This window comes from Manacus vitellinus, unplaced genomic scaffold, assembly GCF_001715985.3.
Source record: "Manacus vitellinus isolate BGI_N305 unplaced genomic scaffold, ASM171598v3 scaffold_9_pilon, whole genome shotgun sequence".
Taxonomy (NCBI): domain Eukaryota; kingdom Metazoa; phylum Chordata; class Aves; order Passeriformes; family Pipridae; genus Manacus; species Manacus vitellinus.
Genome location: NW_021940917.1, coordinates 11,249,216 through 11,274,946, shown reverse-complemented (window position 1 = coordinate 11,274,946; position 25,731 = coordinate 11,249,216). Strand labels below are relative to the sequence as shown.

Below are 25,731 nucleotides of genomic sequence, written 5' to 3'. Positions count from 1 at the left end.
CTGCATATACTTTTTCTTCATTTTTTCCCAGCCACTGCAGTTGCACTATCCAGGAACTGCAGTTGCTTCATGCACACTTGCCCTTCAATAAAAAAAATGTATAATCTCTTTAGATGGTTTGTTTCTTTCTTTTTTTAAGGCAAAGCTTCACCAGGGGCCACAGGGAGCAGGAAGATTGCTGGCAGGAAGAGTGGTCATTCAGTCATTCAGTGGTGGACACATATAGCTGTAGGCTACCACCTGAAGACTGATGTAAAATCCAAACAATCCTTTCAGCTTAATCCTTACACCTACCACACTATTGCTGGATTTGGGCTATAGAACAATTTTGTTTTGTAACTCTTATCTTCTTTTCCCTGTTGCTGCCCTTTCTTGATCACTCCTTCAGCATGGATGTGCTTGCCAAGAGCTTTGAATTAACCACTAAGTACCTGGAAAATATCAGATAGATACTTTACTCCTAGATTATATGTCAGACCTTCCTCCTCTCCCATTTTTCCAGTTCCTGTGGTTCAGGATCTAACTGATGCTTCTAAGTAAACTAAGCTGGCGGATGAACCAGCCCACAAACTTAGCATCCTTCGAGAGTATCATCACAGAAGATTGATGAAAATTGCCTTGACCCCATCTGGATGGTGAGTGATGCAGTTTACTAGAAGCTGCCTATCTGGTCTTCATAGCATTGCATTACTTTCTTGCAGACTGATTATACTTTGGAGCAATTTGATTCCCTATTTTTGTCTGATATCTAAAGTACCCTGAGTAGTTTAGGTATTCTACTTATACAAGAATAGGGACTTAAGTTTAGGAGTAGTCTAGGCAATCCTCAAGCCCAGTCATTGTTGGCAGACAGGTCATTGCTCCCAAAGCTATCTTTTCCAGGTACCTTGCTTAGTGTATCCTCTTTACCTGTTGTTGGATGCGCCGTTTGAGGTATGTATATCTCCACTTCCAGCTAAAACATGTGAGTTAACCCTTCATTAATTCTTCCGTCTAGTTCTGATAATAATAGAAAGTATTTGCAGTAGAAAGTAAGTGCAAATTCTTTTGCACATTCTTTGCTTTTGCATGAGAAGAATTTGGCACTCCTGGTATGAAGGACTGCTGGCTCACCTGGAGGATGTATATTAGAAGTCTGATGCCTCATATGCCATATTTTCTGTATTAAGGTAATCATTAAGGGCTAATTTCTCTAATTCGTAGAAAAGCAGGTCTCAGTATTTTTCTTCTTCCATTCTCCATGCTCCAGAAACTGGAAAGAAAAAAAAAATGAAGAACTTCAGTGGTAGCAGGAATGGTTGAGGGAAAGCTCGTGGGGAGAGGGATGTGTTAGCTGGGTTTGCAAAAACTGAAAGGTTTCAGGATCGCTGCTCACTCTCATACTGTTTTGGGAGGAAGAAAGAAGTACAGAGCACCTGCAAGAAGTGGTGTCCCACGTGGGAACTGAAGTGGTCTGTCCAGTAGCTGCTATGTCCCTTGTTCTTGAGGAATTTAGCTCTCCAGCACATTATGATTGCATATGCTGTGGGACAGTACTTAAATTAGTCTCTTAGAGGATCAGCAAGTCTGCAACCACAGCTTCTATCCTAACTGAGCTGGTGACCTCTTCTCTTTAGATACCTTCACAGCAGGCCTGATGTCTCCAGTGTCTTAATTCTATGGCATGCTGGGGCTGAGCTTGTGCCCAACTCAAGAGTGTGAGAAATGTGATGCCTTGCACGTGATTTGCCTTGGAAAATGGGTTTGTGTGAACTGAGTACTTCGCATTCTTCAATTGTGTGCATTCCTTTCCCTTATGAAAAAGGAGAATAGCTTCTTATTTGAAACCTTATAAAACAGACTTTGTGTCATAGGCTGCAAAGCCGAATATGTGTGGGAGTAGAATTTACATATCATAATGACCTTGCTGGTTCATTGTTTGGAACCCAAGCAAAATAAGACTCACAAGTATAAGTTTTATTGATGACTACTTTTTTGTTTATTTTGCCAAATTAAAGTTGTTATTTAACCTCAGAAATATAGTAGAAAATTCATGGTAGTCCCTACTCCCGCAAAGTATTTTCATTCTTAAGGTCAGTCTTTTGAGGACAACACTGGTACTTTGGGGGCCTGTTTTATTCAGAATCTAACCAAGGGAGAGATGTATTTCAGGGGGATCTTCAGCTCCCCAGACAAATAGTAACAATCATCAGAATGAACTATAGTCATAGAGGTATGAAGTTAAAATAATTTTGTCCTGTTTAAGTACAGTCTCAATTTGACTTCACTGTGGAGTGGCTAGATTGCCACTTAGCATGTTTCTAAGGGAACTTCTGGAAAGTTTAAGTCAAGGACAAGGTCTTTGCTTCAGCCAGAAGCACCAACACTGCCTTTAAGTTTGACCATCTTTCAAAAAGAATTTTGGCCTTCCAGATTCACATAGAGTATGTAAATAGAGCAAAATCAGAAACCTTAGGAGAGGAAAAACTCATTAGTTGCTTTTAAGTAAGCTTCTCCTGTCTTTTATAGGTATTTTTTGGAGGAAAGTCAAATATGTATGTAAAAAATACATGGTTAAAAACCCATTGTGTGGATAAAAGCCATGTGTGACGCTTTTTATCATAATGGTGTGGGCAGCAGGGCCCGGGCAGTGATCTTCCCCCTGTACTTGGCAAGGCCCCACCTTGAACTGCTGTGTTCAGTTCTGGGCCCCTCACTACAAGAAGCACATTGAGGTGCTGGAGCGTGTCCAGAGAAGGGCTGGTGAAGGGTCTGGAGCACAAATCTTATGGACAGGACTGCATAAGCTGTCTTGAAGCAACAAACTTCACTTTTCCATTGACAGTTAATGTACCTTCTGTGTGCCTAAGCACTGCCCTGAGAGATGCCAGATGACTGTTGTTATGCTAGAACTCACATTAACGAAAGGATCCCCAGAGAAGGGCTCTGCAGCCTGACGGTCATTCACAGGCTCTGTGTGACGGAGATGAACAACCCTTACTGTAAAAATTCTTATTACAGTGCCACAAAACCTACATGCGCAGCATAAAGGCAGTGGAAATATCAAACAATTTTCTGTGTTTGGCACTGTTTGTATGAGACCCCACATCTTGCAATTACTCATTTGAACTCTGAGAATTGTTTTTGAGTAGAGAAAAGCCACAAAAACCAAGGTCTAAGTTGTTCAGTTTTCCCTGAAGACTAACACAAAGTGCTCTCCAGCAGTTGATTTACCAACTGGTAATTGGTTCCTCTATGTGCAAATGGATCTTTGTGGTGTTTCACGTGTCCCTCTTTAGAAGTTTTGATTCACTTGGAAAATCTTCTGAGTCATGCTTAGAATCCTTGGAATATGATACCTGTTCAGTGACTATTTTGTATGACTGAGCAGAAAAACCCCCTTGCAGGAAAGTCAGAGATTAGAAAAGACCTGATAAACACTCAGAGCATCTCAGTAACACAGTGGAATAGGAGTGAAACAGGCTTTACAGACAATGCTGACACATGATTTTTTTTTCTTTCCGTCTCACATTGAGTCACATGTCTGAGGAGCTCCAGGGAGGCTGTGCCCTTTCATATGCTTGAAAATATGCAGTGGAAACTTGTATTTCATTCTCATAATGTGAACCAGTGGCACTTTGACTCATTAGAAACAAAAGGAAGGTTGCCGAGACATCTGGAGTCAGATAATCAAGAAGGGAATAAACAAAGACAGTTAATAGTTGGAAGGGAAAAGGGACGACAATGAACAGATTATCTTTGAAAGACAAATCACTCATCTGAATATGGAAAGAAGCACCTTTTCTTGTAAGAAGCTGGTGTTCAGCTGAACTGAGAAACATGATAGTTTACCAATAAATGTATACTGTCAACATTAGCATGGTGAAATAATGGTGATTGTGGTTTTTAAAGTATCGGCTGCAGTCAGCCTTAACAAAAAGAACTCAGTCCTCTAATAGACAAATCCCTAAATCATGAAGCTTGTAGCACTCAGAAGCAGATACATTTCCAAAGCATGTGCTGAGTGACATCAAATCTTTGGGAAAAGTGCCAGTGAACTTTTGGGCATTAAAACAATACATCTGTTTAGAATTTATATGCTTTAAAATTAGTTGCATTCCATGACTACCTTTCTTTTCACATCTGGAGTCAAAATTTTTGATTAAAAACCAGTGCTTATTTTAGTATTCAGGTTGTGTTGTAACTTGAGCTGGTTGAGTAGCAGTTAACTAACAGTATATATTTTTGCTGCAGAGATCACAAACATTTGTAAATGTCCCAAGGCATGGCAAAAGATGTCAAAAAATTAAAAAAAAAGAAAAAGAAGATACAGTAATTTAACTGTCTTCTGAAAAAACAACAGTAGAAAAGGAGAAAAAAAACAAGAACTTCTTGACTCAAAGAAAAAGGGGTTATTCACTCATGTGGACATTTGCCACCAGGGTTGTGATAAGGTTTTAGTTTGGCATGGTTCATGCCTCCTGCAGGACACTGAGGACGTCTTTCTAAACATTCAGCTGCTTGCACATGAGCTGAGAAGTTTTACAGTAAAGCAAGCAATGATATATATATTCAAGATGCAAAAATCATCGCATGAAATGTAGCCTTCAGCTAAAATGAAGGATTTCCTTGTTAATCTCTCCTGTCGTCGGCCCCAGCTTATCCTAGCATGTCTCCTACTATAAGGCCTCAGCTGTTAATGCACACAAAACTTCTTTTCATTCCATTTAAAATGTGTCTTAAGAGTTCCTCTTTAAATAAAATTTAAAAATCTTTTCATTCTCAACATGAATGCTGGTGACAATGCTATTTGGGTTTTTTTTTGAGCAGGCTTTTCGTTATGGGAGATTTTATAGGGCTGATTTACAAAAGCTATGTTTGTTGTATCGGTATCATAACGTTGGGTTTCATAAATATAAGAAAACAGAGTCAGGCTCTAACTGTGATAGACTTCCAGTGAGATTTCTGAATCTAAAATCTGGCTGATTTTATATGGAATAAGTGGGAGCATTAAATTATTGATTTCTGTCACTGGAAGTATTTCAGAGTGTGTAGGCCAAAACAGAGAAACAGAAAAAAAATAAAAGCCCAGTTCTTTTCATCAATTCATTGTATTCAATCCTTAGCCAAAACTGTCCTAAAGGTCTGGGAAAATTTCTCCAATAGGTGGGATCTTTAGACATACACCAGTACCGCTGTAGTGCTCCAAACCCACTTTATGGGGCATGTAGCATGGGACAACAAAACTGGATATCTGCTTTGACAAAGAATTTTATGTCAAGCAGCTGCAGAGATCATGCAAAAAAAAAAAAAATAGAGCCTTTTTGAAGGCTTTTTTTTTACTATTTGACTATTTTTTTGACTTTGAAAGCTATTGCTTTATCCTACAGATAATCTTTGTGGTCCTTCACTGGACACAGTTCAATTAAATTCATGTATTTCTTCTACTGAGGAGCCCAGAACTGGACCTAGAACTCCCAAGTGCAGCCTCACCAGGGCTGAGTAGAGAGAAGGATCACCTCCTTTGACCAGCTGCTAGTGTTCTTCCTAATGCAACCCAGGACAATGTTGGCCTTTTTCACCCTGAGGGCATATTGATCAACTATGGTCAGCTTGATCTGCCAGAACCCAAAGGTCCTCCTCAACAAAGCTTCTCTCCAGCTATGCAACTGCCAGAAGGTGCTGGTGCCTTGATCGTTCTTCCCCAGAAGCAGGACTTTGCATTTACCCTTGTTGAGAGTTCTGTCTGGGATTTCTCTCTGCCTATTTTTCCAGCCTCCTTGGGTTCCTCTGAACAGCAGCACACCCATCTGGTGTATCAGCCTCTCCTCCCAGCTTTGTGCCATTTGCAAACTTCCTGAGGATGTATTCTGATCCATCATCTAGGTCATCAATGGAAAGGTTAAACTGTGTTGGCCCCAGTATTGAGCCTTGAGGTACACAGCTCCTGACTTGCTTCCAGTTGGACTTCATGCCACTGGTAGTAACCCTTTGGGCCCAGCAGCTCAGCCCATTTTCGATCCCTGTCATTGTCCACTTTTCTAACCTGTACTTTGTCAGCTTTCTGTGAGGGTGGAAATACAGTGGCTTCACTAGAAGCAAGGTAAAGAAAATCAGCTGCTCCCTCCTTTATGTGCCCAAATAGTGACCTCATTGTAAAAGCTACTAGGTTGGACAAATGTGTTTTCCCCTTGTAAATCCATGCTGACTACTCCCAAAACCTTCTTGTCCTTCATGAATTTAAAAATTTGTTCCAGAAAAACTTTCTTCCAACACCTTCCTAGAGACTGAGGTTCAGTGCCCTGGAGTTGCCCACACTTCCTACTTATCCTTCTTGAAGATAGAAGTGATCTGTGCTTTCTCCTAGGTAATCAAGAGTGGCTTTGCCATGACTGACAGTTCCCTCAGCACTTTTGGGTGCATCTCTTCAGGCCCCATGGACCTATGCATTTCAAGTATGCTTAACTTTTTCCCAAGCTAGCTCTCCTCCACAGAGGGTAATTACTCTTTTTTCCATACTTTCACTCTGTTCTCAGAGGCCTTGGGTTTGTGAAGGCCAAACTTATTAGTAAAGACTGAGCTCTAGGAAGGCACTGAGTTTTCTGTACCATTTATCACCAGTTCCTGTGCTCCATTCAGCAGCAGACACATATTTTCCTTTGTTTTCTTTTTACTGTTTATATATTTGTAAAGTCCTTTTTTGTTGCTGTTCACGTACTTTCCCAGATTCAACTCCTGTTAGCAGCAACTTGCTCATCCATCTTGCGGATGTAAGATTTTCTTCTGTAAGATTTTTCTGCTTGATTTCTTGTCAGGACAGACCTTTCTTGAACTACAGGATGTGATCCTTGCTTATCAGCTAGCCCTACTGGAACCTTCTTCTCCACAGGATTTTGTCCTGGGATTCTTCCAAGCACGTCTCTGAAGAAGTGGAAATGTACTTTGGTGCAGTCCAAGGCTGTGGTCTTGATTTTTGCCCTCCTGTTTCCTCTTAGGACCCTGACTTCCACCATTTTATGGTCACTGCAGCCGAGGCAGCCTCCAACTTTCACATTTCCCAATCGTCTTCTTCTGTCTTCTTTAAGTATCAGACCTGGCTGAACACCTTCCCTTCTTGGCTCCTCCACTACGTGTTCCAGGAGGCTGCAATGCGCTTGAGAAGTATCCCAATTACATAAGCCCTACTGGACAGCCCTTCCAGTAGATCTTAAGGGGGGTTAAAGTTCCCCTGGAGGACCAGAGGCTGTGATGTTAAACTTCCACTTGTTTGCTGAATGTGTTAATCTGCTTTCTCCTGAGCAGGCAGGTGATAGCAGGTACCCACTACAACAGTGCCCGTGTTGGTCTGCCACTAGTCTTAACACAGAAGCTCTTGACTGTCCCAGGGCATTTCTGTTTGCATTTCTATTACTTTTACACAGCAGGTCACTTCCCCACCTCGTCATTCCTGCCCCTTCATCCTTAAAAACCCGCGTCTCTCCATTGCAGCCCTCTAATCATTCCACCAATGTTTATAATGTGGTTGCTTAGAACAAATGTTACAATTTCTGATGTGCTTATAACTACATTTTAAGTGGAATTTTGTGGCAAACTAGTCTGAAACTGACCCTGCTGAAAGGTTCTGTGCTGTAACTGGGGGATGACAGCCCCCTTCTTTCGAAATCCCTTGAGATAGTGCAACTGACAGCTGTTGGGAGACACAGGCAGGTGACTCTCTGGGGAGGGATAACAGGAGGTGTGGCAAGCAAAATCTGTTTTTGTAAAAATTCCCAGAGTGTAGGTACTTACACACACTTGTTCATAAAATATATCTTGGATAATAGACCAGTGTCTTGTAGGCAAAGAGAAAAAGATAGGATGGAAACATAGATTATGAATCAAATCACAGATAACCTTTGAATTATTTGAAACTGAAAATTGCTTTCACACTAGTGTGGCTGACTACAAAAAGTATCAGATATTGAGGATCAGGCTTACTAGTTACAGATTATTTTTAATTTTTTTTCCTTCAGTGATTATAATGAAAATTCCTCATAATATTTCTCCTTGAATAAAACAAATTATCTCTTTCTCTTTTTTGTACTTTGTCTCTTCTTGGCTGCTACATGTCCCTGGCATTCTCCTCTATAATGTCTATATTCATCTGGTCTAGATTTAATCACCCAGATGGAAATTCAAAGTTGTCATCTTCCACCACCAATTCTGTTATCCAGTGACTGAAATTTTGACTGATAACCTATTTGTCAGAATATGATGCCGAAAAGGCAAGTCGTTTGTCTTTCTATGTGAACTTCCAATACCCTTTGCAGAGCAAAATGGACACTGGTTTCTCTTTTAAACTTTCTGTTGTTAATTCCTGTTGACTGGGACAGACAGAGAAATGTGTGAAGTCTCTCAGTTGCAGACTTCAGCCACTAATTCAGCCAACCAGCCTCTGCTCACTTTGGCAGATAATTCTTTCTTAATACTGCATCTTTAATGGCCCACTTCCCCTTTCTGGCCAGGGACAAACTGTAAAATTATCTAATGGTACTTAAAGATACTTATTAAACTTATCGACTGTGTACCACATTTGAACTCCTCATGGTGCCTTTTTTCTAACATGATTGTTCCAAGAGAGACAGCCACAAAGCTTTCAATTTATATTTCAGTTGTTTTTTAACACTATCTGCATTTTCAATTGAGTTTTTCCTTTTTTTTTATTTTTAGCAGAAGTGCAAAACTTTCTTGATGTTTACTTTTAACTTGTATGGTCTCAAAGGAAAAGGAAAAGCTTAGAGCAGCTTTTAAATTTTCAGAAATTATTAATGATTTGATAATGTCAGTATGTGAATGACAGGAACAAGATATTCCTTTAAGTAACTACACTCTGGATGCTGGGAATTTATAGGAGGTAGCACATGATTCAGGGCAGTGGACAATCTCAGCCTAAGGCCATACACAGCATTAGCTTCCTTCCTTTACTGCCTGAAGGAATAAAGTAAAGTAGGAAAGTTGTAAGAGTTTTCTGTGATCTAGGAAGTGGGAGGAGAGCCTTGCAACTGAGGGCAGCAGGTTAGTTCTCAGTGATGCAATACACCTTAGCACTAAGTTGAAATAGCAGAAAATGGCTAAAGTGCCATGGGTGGCTGACTACGAATAACTGCCAAGGAAAGTCAAGTAGGCTGAGGTATTATTAATGGTTGAGCTAACACAATAAAGAGCAAGAACCCGGAGAATGCTGAAGTAGATTGTAATCCAGCTTTAGTGGCCACTGAATTTGGTTATCCCAGAAAAATCTTAGCTTCCTGCTAGTGAGGTGCTACGGCAGGGAATGGAACAATTAGCTTTTCTGCTGTTGCCTTACTTTAGGAGTTAGATGTTCAATAATATCCTGTCGATCTGCCCTCTGGTGATCTGTTTTATCTCTTGAATCAATTCACCCAAATATTATTTTTATTAGTGATATCCATCTCCTCCATTACCTTTTGTGTCTGCATTCATCTCCCTCTCCTCACACCCTCTTTTTATGTCATGTGAACCTTTCCTAGCTGTGTAACTGCATTATGAGAACTGGATAACTGGTCATGATAGCATGGGTATGGTGATAGCCAACAAAAAAGGTTTCAAAAACCTGTATCTATTTTCACCAGACCTATCATCATAGAGTCATTTTCTTCTGTACATTAGTTATCCTTTTTCTGGAAAATTTGTTTCAGGATGACTTGATTTTCTTTGGCTAACTCACTTACTGCCTTGTCACATACATTATCTCACTTTACCTCCTAATATATAGATGTTTTTCTATGGGTTTCTTTTTTTTTAAGAACCAACACAATTGGAGGACACTATATGAAGGTTTTTCCATGTCTAATCCTTGTTCTTTGTCTATTTTTTATGAATTCCCTTGGGAAAAAGTGGTCTCTTGATCATGCCACAATTATGATACATATAGTAAATGCTGTTGTACAATGTTGAGACTGCAGGTCATAAATACATAAATTACTGACTAGAAAAGAGGCAAGGGGTAGAATAAATAGTTCCACTGTGGAACTGAAGAAGGTCAACAGTGAAGTTCTGCAGCTTGACATGCTTGGACTTCAGTTGCTTAACATAGTCACAGGTAAGCAGGGAAAAAGGATGAGCAACATTTGCTGATATTATGAAGTTATTCAAGGTAGCAGGACAGGGATTGCAGAAAGTAATACTATGAGATTACTTATATACTGAGGAATAAAAAAAAGCAGATATAATTCAGTGTAGAAAAGTAAGAAAGTAGTCCTGATTTCTGTGTAAAACAGTCATCTCTGAGGTGATTCTTACCATGCAGATTCAGAAAGACCGTTAGTTCCAACAAATGTGAAGAATAACTAGATAACAAATTTGGAGCAAACCAAAAAGCATAATTATACAATTGTGTAAATCCCTGTTTCTCCCATGCTTTCTCTTCTTATCACAAAGAAAGTGTTGAAACTGGAGAAGTTTCAGCAAAGGCAAGAACAATAAGCAAAGTTTTAGAAATGCCTCTGATTTAGGACTAGATGAGTTGGCTTAGAGATGTCTTAGAGAGGTGGTCTGATGAGCAGGGCAGGGTTTGCCTGTTTACTGCCTCTTCTAACCCAAGAACTCACCAGGGAGAGTAAGGCATACAAGATAACACAGTCCTGGGCAGACTGTGGAGCACCTTGCCAAAGGAAGCTATTACTGGAAGAACTACAGACAGATTCAAGGAGTAGCTGGTGAGTCAGTTTGAAAAGCAATCCATACTACTACTGAATAGACAATCTGTAGGAGGCTCAGCAAATCACTTGAGCTGAAAGTGGTCAAAGGCAAGGAGGGCATGAGGAGAAAGCATCATACACAGAATACTGACTTGAACCAGAACAGTTGTTTTCATGTTGCTTATGAATTAAATTTCATATTTACCTTTAAGTCCTTTGGATATATTTACCTCTACATCTAATTCAGCTTGGACAAATAAGTAGAGACAATGGAAGCAACATAACCCAAGCTACTGCTGTTCTGTATTGTCTGTTGCACCTTTCTGACAGACAGTACTTCCTTTGTAGCCTGCTTGTGGACCAGTGCCCAGAATGCTGCACTTTTCAGCACGTTCCAGTAAACCAGCACTGATTTAACTTTTAGAGGTAGCTCAGTATATCATAATAATAGCAAAGTGTGTGAAGGGAGTGGGGTGACAGGTTGAAGCAGTAATAGCCTATTGATCTGCTGTGCTGCATGGTCTGTCTGCCTGAGCTGGAAGTTTTGTTGAAGACGAACACATTTGTGGATGATAAGACGAAAATCTCCTTTATATTTAACAGTGTAGTAGATCTTTTGTACTATTGATGCAGTGCTCCATGGAGCACTGAATGCAACTGGCTTCCCCTCCCCTTATAAGCTTTATTACTAATAATCATATTAGATTTTCAAGGGTGGCAATAGAAAGGTAAGAAATTTTGTAACACTACAATGAGAAATGTTTGTTACACTGGGACATCCCATATAACTTTCACTTTTCACCTCATGTGCAGTGAATTACTTTAGGAAGCTTTACCACTTTACAAATGTAGGAGTTTAGCAGACGTCCCATAGTACAGCATCTCCTCTAGTTTTACAGGAACAAAGCAACCAACTTATTTAAGATTTTTTTTTTTTTATTTTTTAAGGTACACCTTCCTTCTTTGAAGTGTTTGGCCAGGCAGTACAATCATAGGAAATTCTGGAATTCTGGACATAATTTTCCTGGGCTTCCATGCATACTAATTGTGTCATTTTGGAAGAAAAAAGTGTCCACAGACATTTTATGCAGCATCCAAAAGGGAGTCTGAGTAAAGCTTTATGTGGAAATGATCAATGGAGAATAATTGTTCCATTTCTTCCTAGAGCTTGTATTTTTGTGGAGAACTACAGTTGTCCTTTTTGCAAATATTGTGATAGAGCAACCTCATTGTTTTCCATTCCAGTTCTGAGCAATGTGCATTTTTCTACATGGATCACCCAGAAATCAGAAAGCATAATTTTCAGTAGATTTTAAGCTTTACCTACCTAAAAGTAAGCAAACTTAAAAAAAAAAAAAAAAAAAGAAAAGAAGCTTAAGCTAACTACTAAGTTAGTTTAAGCTTAAACTTCATGGCAATTTCAGTATGCCTGCTGATTTCTATCACATTGTAGGGTCTATGCTTAAGGATAGTTGCTGAACCAAGACCACCTTCAGCCTTCATCCCATTTTAGAGACAGGAAATTCTAAGTGTCCAGATACCTCTAAAGCTGCCAGCTCTTTGTCAGGTTTTACACACGAGTTTTATCTGTCCTTCGATGTCTTAGCTTTCAGGTTATGTTAGTTAGGTGTCTCCATATACATACCCATCAACTTAAAAGGTAATTGATGTCATGCACCATATGAGCAGTGGCAGAGATCACGTAAAGTTAAACCTATAGGTAAAAATGCACAGACATTAAACATGAAGAGAAATGACTGTTTGCTACTCAGATGATTAACATTAAACTTAAAAGTGTATGTTTAGCTCTGTTACTGAAGTGGAATAGTCAGCCTTGCCTGGTATAAGGGCACGTGGTCTTACTGCAGGTTTCTATAACTGTGCTGAAATGAACAAAAAAAAATCCCCATAAGTTCCACCTTCAGTTATATTGTCCGTGTGTAATGAAAACAATGTGAGGATCTGACCAGCGTTTCAGTTTCAGGTACCAGGTGAAGGGAAAAGCAGAAGTGTAACTGGTACCCACTGTGTGTCTGAGGAGTGCAGTGGGAGGTGTATACTGTTTCTCATAAAAACATATTTTACTGATTTGTGTGGAAAACAGGCACCCTGAAGAAACATCATATAATTCTCTGTTTGAATTTCTTGAAGCTTTCCATTTATGAAAATTAAGGCTTAGTGACTTTTCTTGTTCTCCTTGTGAATGAAGTAGTAGTTAATTCCTGAGAACTAGCTTCTAACTTCTAGAAAAAGATATTAAGCTAAAATAATCTTTGTCTTAACTTTCCTTTCACTTCTGTGATATTCAGTAGGCATGAAATGAAATAACAGTAGATGTTTACAGACAGTTTTCAAGACCCAAAGCAGAGTTCATGCAGCTGAAGGTGTTGCAATGTAGAAATGTTCTTTATATAGTAGTTAGAAGGTCTGCTGATAAGATGGTTTTGCCCATGACTAGTGGGGCCTAGTGGGTTTCTTCTAAAGGTAGTGTTTGAGGCTGTCAAAAATCTTTTATAGTCATAGTTGTGGTGAATGGAAATTGGATGATGGATGCTGAGTTAGGGAAGGACTCAGATTGTATTAACCCTTTAATAAATCTGAGGAAGAGATATTATTACTCTGGTCAAATCAGAGTGCCTCCCTTTCTGAGCTGGGTTTGATAATAGACCAAATCAACTTATTTTTGACTAGTTATGTCTTAAAATAACTCTTTTTTTGTTTTCTTTGAAAGCTTTTGATCCAGTAGGGCATTTGATGTTTACTGACTTATTTTTTTTCAAAATTTTTCTTAGCAGATGAATCTTGCAAAAGTCATTGGTTTAAGGTCAAGTTTATTCAACCTTTCAGATTGTTTCTGTAATTGTTCTTTGATAATGACATTAAAAATTATTATTATGCTTACCTTCTCTCTTTAAAAGAAGTAGGATACTCTTTCTCATTGATTTTTCAGACTAATTTTCAATGAAATTAGTGGCAAAGCTTCCTTTGATTTCCAGGTACCAGATGGAGCCCTAGGCATCTGGAGAGAGGATCTTATCTATTCATGTTGGAATAATCTGTTTAAATGCTAGTGGCTCCTTTTGCATGGGCAATAGTAGGTTTTGTGTGCCTTGTAAATCCAAGCATCATTGGCCTATACTTTAACAGTAAAGATAGTCTTATAGGGGCATATGCATTCAAAATATTCAAATCCTCTTTATATGACTTTAATTCCTCTTTTGGAAATATGCTGGATCCAAAACCTGTCAGTTAATGATAGCTTTTATGCAGCCTTCACTGTATGAGTGTGTGGGAGTGTTTTCCATGCGTGGATTTGTAAGTGTGTGCACATGCTTGCTGACATAACCTGAAATTTCTTGGAAAGTGCTGTCATCTGTGAATGTAAAGTCCTGTGTACTCCTATTCCAGAGTGATTTGAAATGGCTTTTCTTCTATGAGATGAATATTTACTTCAGATGAATGTTTACTGCAAAATACAGGAGCAGTTCAAGAAGAAGGACTTGACCCACTGGGCTACAGTCATGCTATGTCTTCTTTTGCCTTCTGCCACTGCAAGGCTTCTCTTCCTTTCAGCACAGTGGCTTCAAGATGACATAAAGAGTACTGCCCAGATTCATCAGTCTTCTGTTGATAAGTATACTTCCCTTCAAAACAGTAGAAAGAGATTTAAGTGTTCTTAGCTCTGGAAATACTGCCAAAAAAAAAAAAAGTGATATGTAAAAGGCAGACAACACTACTTTCTCTGGCCTTGGTCTGAAATGAAAAGAGTCACCAAAGCCTTTGGAACTGAACCTGATGCAACCAGTGCATACTGGGCATGTGCTGATCATTCCATTAGTGTTTGCATGGAAGGGAGAAACTCTTGCCTCTTCCAGTGAGGCAATTCTGAGAAAACAAGGGAAGCAAAACTTCAAGTGCCTGGGAAGATCCTCAGTTGAACGAGAGCATGGACTGGCAGTACCTGCAGACAGAATAGCTCAAGCTGCAGTTACTTCTTCTGAAGGGTGAATCTGGCTTAGCATTCTGATGTTTAGGAGTGCTTGAGTGTCCTGGGAGGGGGCTGCCTGGCTCTTTTTTCTTCACTGATAGGTTCATTCAGTTTTACCACCCTTTAACAATATCGTAAAAGCAATATCGTAAAAGCAAAAATAGTTAAACATATAAAAGCAGATTTGAAAGCCTCAACTGGTTCTTGCTCATCAGCCTGCAGAATTTTCTCTGAGGACACTGGACTTTATTCTAGGCTGTGCTGTTGTAAATCAGCATGGACTTAGCACCTAGTGTGGAAAGCCAAAACCATATCGTTACCCAGAAATTGGCAGTCCCTGGCAAGTATTGTAGGAACAAAGCTATTAACAAACCTCTACCAGGTGAGGAGAAACATTTTTCTGTTGATAACTTGGCCAGGCTCCAGTGTTGTATGAACTTACTTTTTCCTTACGTTCTTTTATTGGGTTAATAAACTCTTTTTTTCCCATCCTAAGCTGTTACACTGCCAAATGGCTGCTACACCTTCTGTCCCAGAAGAGGCTGCATTTTGGTCTCCTGTACTATAGTTTCTGTTCTCTAAATTATCCCAATGGATCTCCAAGGTAATTTAGAATATATATATGTATATATATATACATATATATATATATATATATATATATATATGTGTAGGTATGTATGCCATACAAAGTTACTCAAATACAGCAATCCAACAGACCTCATTTTGTTACTATGGTGAAGATGGGTCTTCCCAGGTGGTTGAGTTACACTGACACATAATCATGACTCTGCAGCTTTTTATGGCAATGTTCGTATTGCCTTGAAGAGTTGTAGATCTATTCTAATGGCTTTATCAGCCTAATTATTGTCTGGGGTAAGACTAGCCTTGCTTGGAACAGGCAAGAGTGTTCTCTCTGGCATTGCAGTGCTTCTCTTCTGTTCATCTGCAGAAGCAGAAGTAATCAGTTATGAGGAGGAGGTAAGATTGCATTCAAGTAACAGCCATTGTAAATTTGCATAAAATCCAAGGGATCTGGCTTATGCAGGGCAGGAATTTAGGTCTCTGTCCTCTCATTTCAGTCAATTCTGATACTTTGCATATTTAGCTGTTTCACAGTATTTGCATGATAAGACTTGTCTTCTGGTGAAATTAGCAATTAAATGGAACATTTTACTGCCATCACCCATTTCTTGAAATACAGCAGCAGAGAGAACTTTTATGTATGTTTAAATACCTCAAAGCTTCCAACAGTTTTCTGATTTGTGACCTGCTCCATGTAGAGTTCTCTCCAGAACAGCACATGAATACTTTTGTTGAACAACTGACAGTGGACTTACCTGCTGATTTATTCTCTCAAGAGTAACACTGTTAGAAGTAATCCCACTTAAAAAGAGAAAAGTACATCATTTTGCTTAAAAAGCCATATAATCTCAGGAGTGTTTTCCTTTCTTCTGCTCTCTTTGATCTGACAGCAGAAGGGAGGGCAGTATCATGAGGATGTAGGTACATGGTAGTCTAGTTTATCTCTAATATTTTGCAGCTGTCTGCTTATCTATGTGAGGAATAAAGTCCAGCAAAACTGACATTGTTTTCATTGTCCTTTGGACAGACAGTTCCTTGACTGGCACATTGCGATAACATTAAACATCAGCTTAGATCAGGATAGGTGTTTTTGCAGCAAAGGACATATTTTGCAAATTCTTGTGCTTTGGGTACATAGGAGGACAAGCAGAAGGGTTTTATGCAGCTACCTTCTCCACATTGTTAGATTCCAGTAATGCTGTTTTCTTGCTACTTATTACAAAGTTGGAAATTATTCTTACTTTACCAGGTTGTTATGTTTTTAAGCTGCATTTGCTGTACTATAGTGTCAATGCTTTTGCTAGTGGAGAACTCAGTCTCTTTTTTTTTCCCCATGTGTATTTTTAAAAAAGAATGAATTATGATAGTGGCCTGAAAAAGGACTTTCAAATGTGCAGCAATATTTCTATGCACAATTGCGAAAGGACTTACCAGCTTCCCTTGAGTAAAGCAAGACTTCAGACCACACAAATACTGAACATCAAAAGTGCTCATGCATCTGGCATCACCAGAGATTTAACTAGGGAGTCATTTTCCTTGCAGACTGCAGGCAGAAGTGTGAGCCAGTTGAGAACCACATGTAACATACAGCCAAAAGGCTGGGTTGTTCTCTCTGGTTCCTCAGTATTATCTTTCTGTGACCTTATAGGTTCTGACTCTTGCCTAGAGAAAATCAGACCATAAAGACCAGCTGTATAATGACTCTTCTTCTGTTTCATCTCTAACCTGTGCAATTGAACATCTTCACGGAGATTGTAATGCGTATTGGAGCAAGAAGATTCAAGATTGTCATATGTCAGATGAGATAAACTTTTTGCCTGTTGCATTCATCTCAGACCTTTAGTTACCTTCCTTTAGCCCCACCTAATTTAGTTGCTTTAACTTTGAGTGTCTCTTATACCACCATTTATTTTTTTGCATCGTACTAAGAACAGTTTTTGTATCAGCGGGATTTAATTAGGACCTCCATCATGGCATTAAAACATCTGTGTTTAAAATCAGCAGACCATTAACTTACTGCTAATCACTGCATAAGATGGTCAGCACACTTTCCCATGTCATTGTGACCAGCTTTGTGAGCTGATAGCAGTCATAATTGTGCCTTCAGGGAGTGAATGTCATGAGGGGAAGGCCATGATGCTCTCTGCAGTTATGTATGTGGAATACACAAAGTAAGAAAACAGATCAGTGTCATGATTTATTTTGCCAGCACTATGCTGTATGTCTGTTTGATGAGGGACAGATTAGATCTGGATGCTCACTCCAGCACAGGAGCAGATCACCTGATAGCAAATTAAGAACATGTAAGGAATGAAGTTGATAGCCTCAGACAACTATGGGTTAAATCTGGCCAATTTAAGAAAGAAAGAGAAAATCTCTCTATTTTCTGACGGTTAAGAAGTTCATAAGTGGATCAGGCAAGTTGAGTTTTGGAAGTTGTAACCCCGCTCATTGTGGGGAGTAGCCTTTTCCAGCAAGTTAACAGAAGCAAAAAGGTTAAAGGAATATGAGGAGTCAGGGGAAACAATGTGGTTTTTCCAGTATGCTGCTGTGGTGCAAAAACAGATATGATGCTTTAAAGGCTCTAGATGTCCACGAACAAGGCCAAAAGGGAGAACCTGCACCAGCAGTGCATGGAGGTTACTGTAAAAAGAAACATGGAGTGATCATTGTGAGTGACTGTCTGTTGAGGTGCACTGGGATACCCACCTACCAGCCTGATAGAGAGTCATAAAATGTTTGCTGCCTCCCGGGGGCTGAGATTCATCGTGTTGTCAGGAGGGTACCCCAAATTGTCAAGAGTGCGGCCTATTACCCGCTATTCCTTTTTATGTGGGTGCAAATGACACCACGAGCCAAAAAATAGGTAGAATCAAGGAAAACCATAAAGGCCTGGTGAGGCAGATGAGAAACATTGGTGCCCAAGTCATCTTCCCATTTATGCTCCTGATTAAAGGAATTGGGACAACCAGAAGCAGATGCATAGTGCAGATCGATGTTCTTGTGTCTGGTGCTATTGAGAAGGTTTTGCTTTTTATTACAATGGGTTGTGCTTTAACAATTGTAGCCTGTTAGTGAGAAATGGGATCCACCTGTCTAAAAAGGGCAAGAGAATCTTTGGGAGCAGGCTGGCCAGTTTGGTGAGATAGGCTTTAAACTGAAGGACTCAGGGTTGGAGTCCAAAGTGGCAATGCTTTTGCCATTGTTTCCTCCTGGGGAGTAGGTCATACCAACCAGTGCAGTGACAGATGTTCCTTGGCTGCCTCTCAAGTTGAGGATCAAAGGGCTAACCACATCAAGGATGTTTTTGGTTATGGTGAATCCTCTTATACCTCTCAGGAATCTGGTTGTTTAATTTTATTATTATTATTTGTATAATATATTTATTAGTGCCTGTATACAAATATACACAGCATAGGGAATAAACAAGAACTAGAAATCAATGTACCATGATCTCATTGCAATTACTGAGACATGATTGGATAGCTCCCATGACTGGAATATTGTCATGGATGGGTATGCACTTTTTGGAAAGGACAGGTCAATGAGGCGAGGTGGTGGAGTTGCTCTTTACGTGAGAGAGCAGCTGGAATGTATTGAGCTCTACCCAGGGAGAGCTGAATGACTCGAGAATTGAGGGACAGGCTAATATGGGTGGCACTGCTGTGAGTGTTTACTATATTGTCATGGTTTGAGAGCCCCAAAATCTAATTCCCTAGTCTAAGCCCCCTCTCACATCTCAACCTAGTGTGAGATGGTTTTTCCAGACACCACACGAGACTCAAAATGGGGGGAAGGGATTATATATTACAATGACTGTACAAAATAAATACTACAATATATTATATACAATCTTAACTACCTCTACCATGACAAAACAGTATTTACAATGGATCAAATCTCTTCTCCTTTTCAAATAAAAGTCCAGGAGGGAAGAAGGAAAGATCCTTTCCACTTTCAGAGCAGCATTCTCTTCAGAGTAGCAGTCTATCTCTCTCTCTTCCATACAGCAGCTGTAGCTGCATCTCTACCAGTACACACAAGGGGTATCCAAGCCCTCTTGACCCTTCGTCTCCAAGCGAGGGTCTTTCTCTTCCGTGGACTGTAGCAGGGACAAAATTCGCTTCACCACGTCATATCATGGGGTGTAAGACCCCCATGAAGGTCCCTTCCTCAGGGGATTCACCCCTGAGTCAGAACATCTCAGGCAGCTTTCAGCTGAAGGCCTTTGCCTCAAGAGTTCTGTCAGAGCTCCTGTGCTCTGATCTCAGGCTGCTAGCTTAGCTTGGCAGCAGCGGCGAGGGGGGCCAAGGTCACCCCCTCCACATTCCTTTAATCGTCCTCGTCCAGCTTTCCAGGACACCTGAGCTTTTCAGCTCCTCTCTGCAGTGCTGCTGCATTTAGGACTTCCATTCAGTAGGAGTCCATCCTCTCCACTTAGGAAAGGTCACGAAAGGACTTTGGGGTTTTTGGTTCAGTTCTTACCCAAACGCTCTCTCTCTCTGCTGCTGGCTCTCTTTCCTTCAGGCAACTCTGTGTCTTCCTGCTCGGCTGCATGTTTGTTTCTGCTGCTTCTTCAGTTCTTATCTCCTTCTGGCTCTCTGCCACCGTTTCTCCGGCCAGTGCTGTGTTTGCTGCTGCTCCTGCTGCTTCTTACAGTGGAGAAAACTTCTTTAGTTTTCTAGCTGCAGGTACTTAGCCCAGTTTTACACTGTTCCAAGTCCCTGCAGCCCCCCAGCTGGGGCTGCTGCTGCTTCTCCTCGTGGCTCTACAACATGGCTACCTCTTCTACAACAACTACAACTACCTTCTCTTCCATTCTGCTTGTGATATGTTTATATTTTGCAAAAGCGCTCATTGGGTAAAACTTCAAGGATCACCACCCCCTGGGATTTTACCATTTTATAACTTCAGGGGGAAAACTGTTTCCCCCCACCACATATATGCCAACTGATCATGAGGAGTTGATGAGGCTTTCTGTGGGCAGCTGGAAAGAGCCTCATGGTCACAGGTCCTAGTTCTCCTCGGGGCCTTCAACACCCTGATATTCATTGGAGGGCCCAGCACACACAGTCTGTGCAGATTATTGAAGGTAACTTTTTGATAAAAGTGGTGGAGGAGCCAACTAGGAAATGTGTGTTGCTGGATCATGTGCTAGCAAACCAGGAGTGACTGCTTGAAGATGTAAAGGTTGGAGGCTGTAGCAATCATGAGATTGTGAAACTCAGGATCTTGCATGAGGGAAGCAAAACCCTAAACTTCTGGAGACCTAACTTCAGCCTCTTCAAAGACACTTAGAGGAATACCATGGGATGTGGCACAGAAGAGAAGGGAGTCCAAGAGAACTGGTCAACATTTAAGCACCACTTCCTCCAAGCTCAAGACCAGAGTATCCCTATGATGAAGAAATCAGACAAAGGGGGCAGGAGATTTGCATGGATGAGCAGGGAGCTCCCAGTAATTTACAGGAAATGGAAAACGGATAGGCCACATGGGAGGACTGTAGGAACATCGTCAAGGTATGCAAGATTGTGACAATGAAGGCCAAGGTGCACTTGGAATTGAGTCTAGCAAAGGACATCAAAGGACAAGAAGGACTTCTACAAGTATATCATCAGCAAAAGGAAGGTGAGGAAAAATAAGGGGCTGCTATTGAATCCTGGTGGTGGAAGACACAGAAGAGGTGGAATTACTGAATGCTTTCTTTGCCTCAGTCTTTACTGCTGAGCATGGCTCTCAGGAGTCCCAGACCTTGGAGGTACAAGAAGATTGGAGAAAGGAAGACTTCCCCCTGGTTGTAGAAGGTTGGGTTAGACAGACTTAACACCCATAAATCCACGGGCCCCAATGGGATGCATCTGTGGGTGCTGAGGGAGCTGGCAGATGTTGTTGCTCTGCCGTTCTTCATCATCTGTGAAAAATGATGGAGAACGGGAGAGGTGCCTGATGATTGGAGGAAGGCCAATGTCACTGCCATCTTCAAAAAGGGCAAGAAGGAGGACCTGGGAAACTACTGGCCAGTCAGCCTCACTTCCATCGCTGGAAAGGTGATGGAACAGCTCATTGTGGAGGTCATAAACAAGCATGTAGAAGAAAAGAAGGTTATCAGGAGTAGTCAGTGTTGGGAAAACTGTGGCCAGCAGGTTGAAGGATGTGATCCCCCTGCCTCTGCTTGGCCCTAATGAGGCCACATCTGGAGTGCTGCGTCCAGTTCTGGGCCACTCACTTCAGAGAGGACATTTTGGTGCTGGAGCGTGTCCAGCAAAGGGCAACAAGGCTTGTGAAGGGTCATTAGGAGGAATGGCTCAGGGAGCTGGGTTTGTTTAGTCTCAAGAAGAGGAGGCTCAGGGGGCATCTCATCATTCTTGACAACCCCCTGAAAGGAGGTTGTAGCCAGGTGGGAGCCTATCTCTTCTGCCATGCTGCAGTAAGAGGACAAGAGGAAATGGCTTCGAACTGAGGAGGGGGACATTTAGATTAAATATCAGAAAAGAAATTTTCTCTGTTAGGGTGGTCAGGCATTGGAATAAGTTGCCCAGGGAGGTGGTGGAGTCACTGTCCCTGGATGTGTTTAAGAGGCATCTGGATTCGGTGATGGGTGGTGTGTTTAGGGGTTTAGGGATTATAGTGACAGTGCTGGGTGGATGGTTGGACTGGATGATCTTGAAAGTCTCTTTCAACTTCAGTGATTCTGTGACTCTAAGGCGAAGGCTACTGTGGCTGAGCTGAAGGACAGCGAACAGGCTCCTTAACAAGTTAAAAGATCTAAATTTAAGCTAGTCTGTTCCCAAGAGCCACTTGTAATAACTATGTTCTGTGGTTGATTTATTTATAACTGTAGCAGTTGCAGTGGGAACAAAACATTAGGCCAAATTTTGACCTCAGAATATAAATCTAGAATAGTTTTGCTCTGAATTTTTCAATTTTGATGACATTACTTTGGATTCATTCTGTTGTAATTGAGGTCAGAATAACGTCTAGTTTTGAATGCAGAGAGCAGCAGAGTGTATGTTCAGTATAGGGCTGCAGCCACCTCCATATGCTCATTTGTACCTAGATGCTGACCAGACACTGAGCCTCCTCTGTATGCCAGGAACAGAGGGACAGCCTGACAGGCTCTCCAAGGCTGAGGGGTCTCACCACACAGCTACCAGTTGCATTCAGTGATACTAGGAGAAAGTTTTTGACTTTTTAGGCCACCATGTCAGTTTGTAAATCAGTTTTACAGGAAGGAGAGAGAAGTCAGGGAGCCATTACTTATTCTGATGTACCCAGATGATATATTTGTGATAGTAGCAATGTTTCACTGTTTATTTGAGAGTAAATGGAATAATTTTGCAAAATTGGAGAAATTCCACCACAGCAAATGAAGCTACACAACATGTCTGAAAACTTGATGCATGTGAGGAGCAGTGGGAAGTTTAATAATAAACAGTAAGTTTATTATGCATCCTAGGCTGTTTTATACCACCTATTTTTTTTTCTATGTGTTACTTACATGTCCTCAAATTCACTGCCTAACACATCTAAAAAGCTGTCAGATGAAAGCCCTTGCTTGCAGCAGAAGCAGTGCTCTGTGGCCTGTGCACTTACTACCTGTAACTGTAGAGTGGGAACATGGGCTGCAGGGAAGTTAAAGAATTTGTCAGCTTCATTTATTCACCTTGTTTCAGTCAGTTAATACAGAAGTATGGATGTCTTTATTACAGGAACATTCTTCAGTAACAATTGTATGTCAGCCCATAGAAGATAAAACTAATTATTCTTCATTTTTGGGTCATATCTATTCTGGATCAGAAAATACAGTGCTTTCAAGAATTCATCTCTCAGTTCAGTGAACCAGCTTGCAGTGAAAAGTGCCAGCTATTCCCCTTCCCCTGTTTTTAAGGCTTAACATTTTCTTGGGTATATTTTTAAATTTCTGGTTTGGGTTGATTTTGCAAAAACATAAAGCAGGCTGCTGCTGTAATCATTCCTGAATTTAGCCATGCTTGATGGCTGGAACGTGATCCTCCTGGGTTAATAAGCAACTAACTGGAGGTTCTGTTATGTTTTTGATAAACTGTGTTTATTTTGCCCTTGGAAATAACAACAGTTGTTTATTACAATCCAGGTGCTTGACTAATTGTGTGAAGTTGTGTTTCAAATATTGCCAAGACATCTGTACATACAGTCATTTCTGTAGTTTAACCATGTCTCAGTTCATGTCTTGAGCATTCAGGCCTTCTCCTCTGTGACCTTCCATAATACCTTTAGCATTTAAATGAATGGATGTGATAACGAAAAGCAAACATTCCTTAAGAAGATAAAGTAGTTGTGCTTTAATAGATGTAGCTATTTTTCTGATCCCTGGTTTGTATATCAGGAATAAGAAGGGCTGCACTGCATTTCTAAAGCTACTTGAAATTATTTCAGAAGGATTTCCCCTTGTGAACCCAGTTCAAGCCAAAATCCCCAAGACATTTCCCAACATTATCTGCACCTCAGCAATGGCAAATGTAGAGGCAGTTCAGGGATACACTGAACAGGACACTTCTGCAGGCTGATGTGCTTCCCCACTCACATGCTAACAGACGCACCAGTGGTCACTCAAATCCACAGGAGATATATCCTGGCACCTCCCTGGCCAGGAGTCCAAAATAAGGTGCATGTTTATGTCGATGGGACCCAGACTGGTTACAGCCACAATTGATAATTTATGTCATCTGTGGTCAAAAATCTGTTTTCGATATGGAAATTCTCACTGCATGTTCTCACATCACCCTCAGTGGAACTGTGCAGTCTGTCCATTAATTCATTCCTATGAGTGCTGAGCAATATTTAACAGGAGACTAAAATGTGAAAATGAGAAAGCTTGCAGCTTGTTAATGTAGTATCTCCAACTTCTTTCTGCAAATAATAAATGTTTTTCTTGTTCAGAGCATGAGCTGGGCTTTTAGGGAGTAAAACCAACTGGTTGGTTGCGAGGTTTATTTTTATTTTTTAAGAAGCAATAACTACATTTATGTGGTTCAAATCCAACTCAAACATGAACTGTAACCAGAAAGTCAGGAGATGCTGCAACAAAGCAAAGCAGCAGTAGAGTTCCGAGCGTGACACTGAATCATCATGTCTGAGGGACAATCTGAGGGAAGGAGATGAACCTTTAAGCTTTTTTGGAGACAGCTCAGTGGCGTACAATACCATGCAAGATCAGTCTTTTATGAAGGGCAGTTCTGAAGGAATTATTGGTACTATTGTGGGTGCCTAGCTTTTTATTATTGCAGGTGCTTTGGAGTCTCCAGCTACAAAGCAGTTGAACTTCTAAGGTGTTTTAGGACTGTTCTTGTGTCTCCTCAAAGAATTTTTCTTTTAAAGGAACAAGCAGATTGGTACATATAACTGGGAGGAAATTGAAAGCAAAGGGGTCTATCCTTCAGTCAGTTATTTCAAATTTGTTATTATATTTGATACTGTGAAATGCTGCTGTTAAGTAAGGTGAGCAGTGTCTATTACTTCTAGGAAGAGCTCTGTATGTATCAGCTTGGGGAACAGCCACCTCATGATGTGAAACCATTGATGTTAATGGGTTGGTGTGCACTGCAGTGAAAATCACATTTCTGAATGTTATAGTACTGGATGTTCCTCCATTAAATTATGCAGGGAAATAAAGGACCAGTACCTGTTAGTCTTGATCCATTAAAGTCGCTTAAGTATTTGGTTATCTTTAGTGCTAGCCGTCAGATAAATGTGTGCATTAAGTGACCTTCTGGATTGGAAAGGAGGCCTAGGAAGTCATACCCTAGTTTGCAGTTAAAATCTCACACTTAGCTCCAAAGCTCTTGTCCTGTGAGGATGACAGGATTTTTATGACAACCCTACCTTCTTTATTCACAGGTGTTCCCTTTCCAAAGAACTTCCTTCAGATCTGTAAGAAGATTCTCTGTCGGCTTTTTCGTGTGTTTGTTCATGTCTACATCCATCACTTCGACCGTATCATCCTCATGGGGGCTGAGGCCCACATCAATACATGTTACAAGCACTTTTATTACTTTGTGACAGAGCTCAACCTCATAGACCGCAAAGAACTAGAGCCTTTGGTAAGTGTGGGTTTGGGGAAAAGCTCATGAAAATTTTTCTCCTCCCTTCACTGAGTTTTTCTCACACTTGCTGCAGTGAGTTTCCTCTAGAAATAGGGTCTGTGGTTCAACACTGGAAATTTAAAGGGATGAACTCTGCCTCTGTGCACAGACCTATTCCATCTCCTGCAGTATTTGTGTGAACCTCAGTAAAAAGAGAAAAATGTTATGTGTTTTGTGTGGAAAAGTACAAAATGGGAAATCCTGCCATTTGAAAAAAGAAATTCATTTGTCTTCTTCCTGTACTATATATTTAATATATAATTTTATTCTGTCTTTTTTCATTGATTGGTAGTAGCATGGTAGTCATAGCGGTCATATGTGAAGGGAATAGTTATCTATATAAAGGTGAATTGTGAGG

The 25,731-nt window shown here is 40.6% G+C and overlaps 1 protein-coding gene across 6 annotated transcripts in view; it reads left to right on the top strand.

The window, feature by feature from the left end:
* Window positions 1–25,731, top strand: part of MOB3B (MOB kinase activator 3B) — a 71,216-nt gene that overhangs the window by 23,935 nt on the left and 21,550 nt on the right. For all 6 annotated transcript variants that reach the window (XR_001922373.1, XR_001922372.1, XR_001922371.1 and 3 more), the window contains one exon: window positions 25,129–25,331. Coding sequence is in view for 2 of the 6 variants with exons in the window: in XM_018086180.1 (XP_017941669.1) it covers window positions 25,129–25,331 (203 nt within the window). In the remaining 4 variants the exon portion in view is untranslated. The remainder of the gene's footprint in view (window positions 1–25,128; window positions 25,332–25,731) is intronic.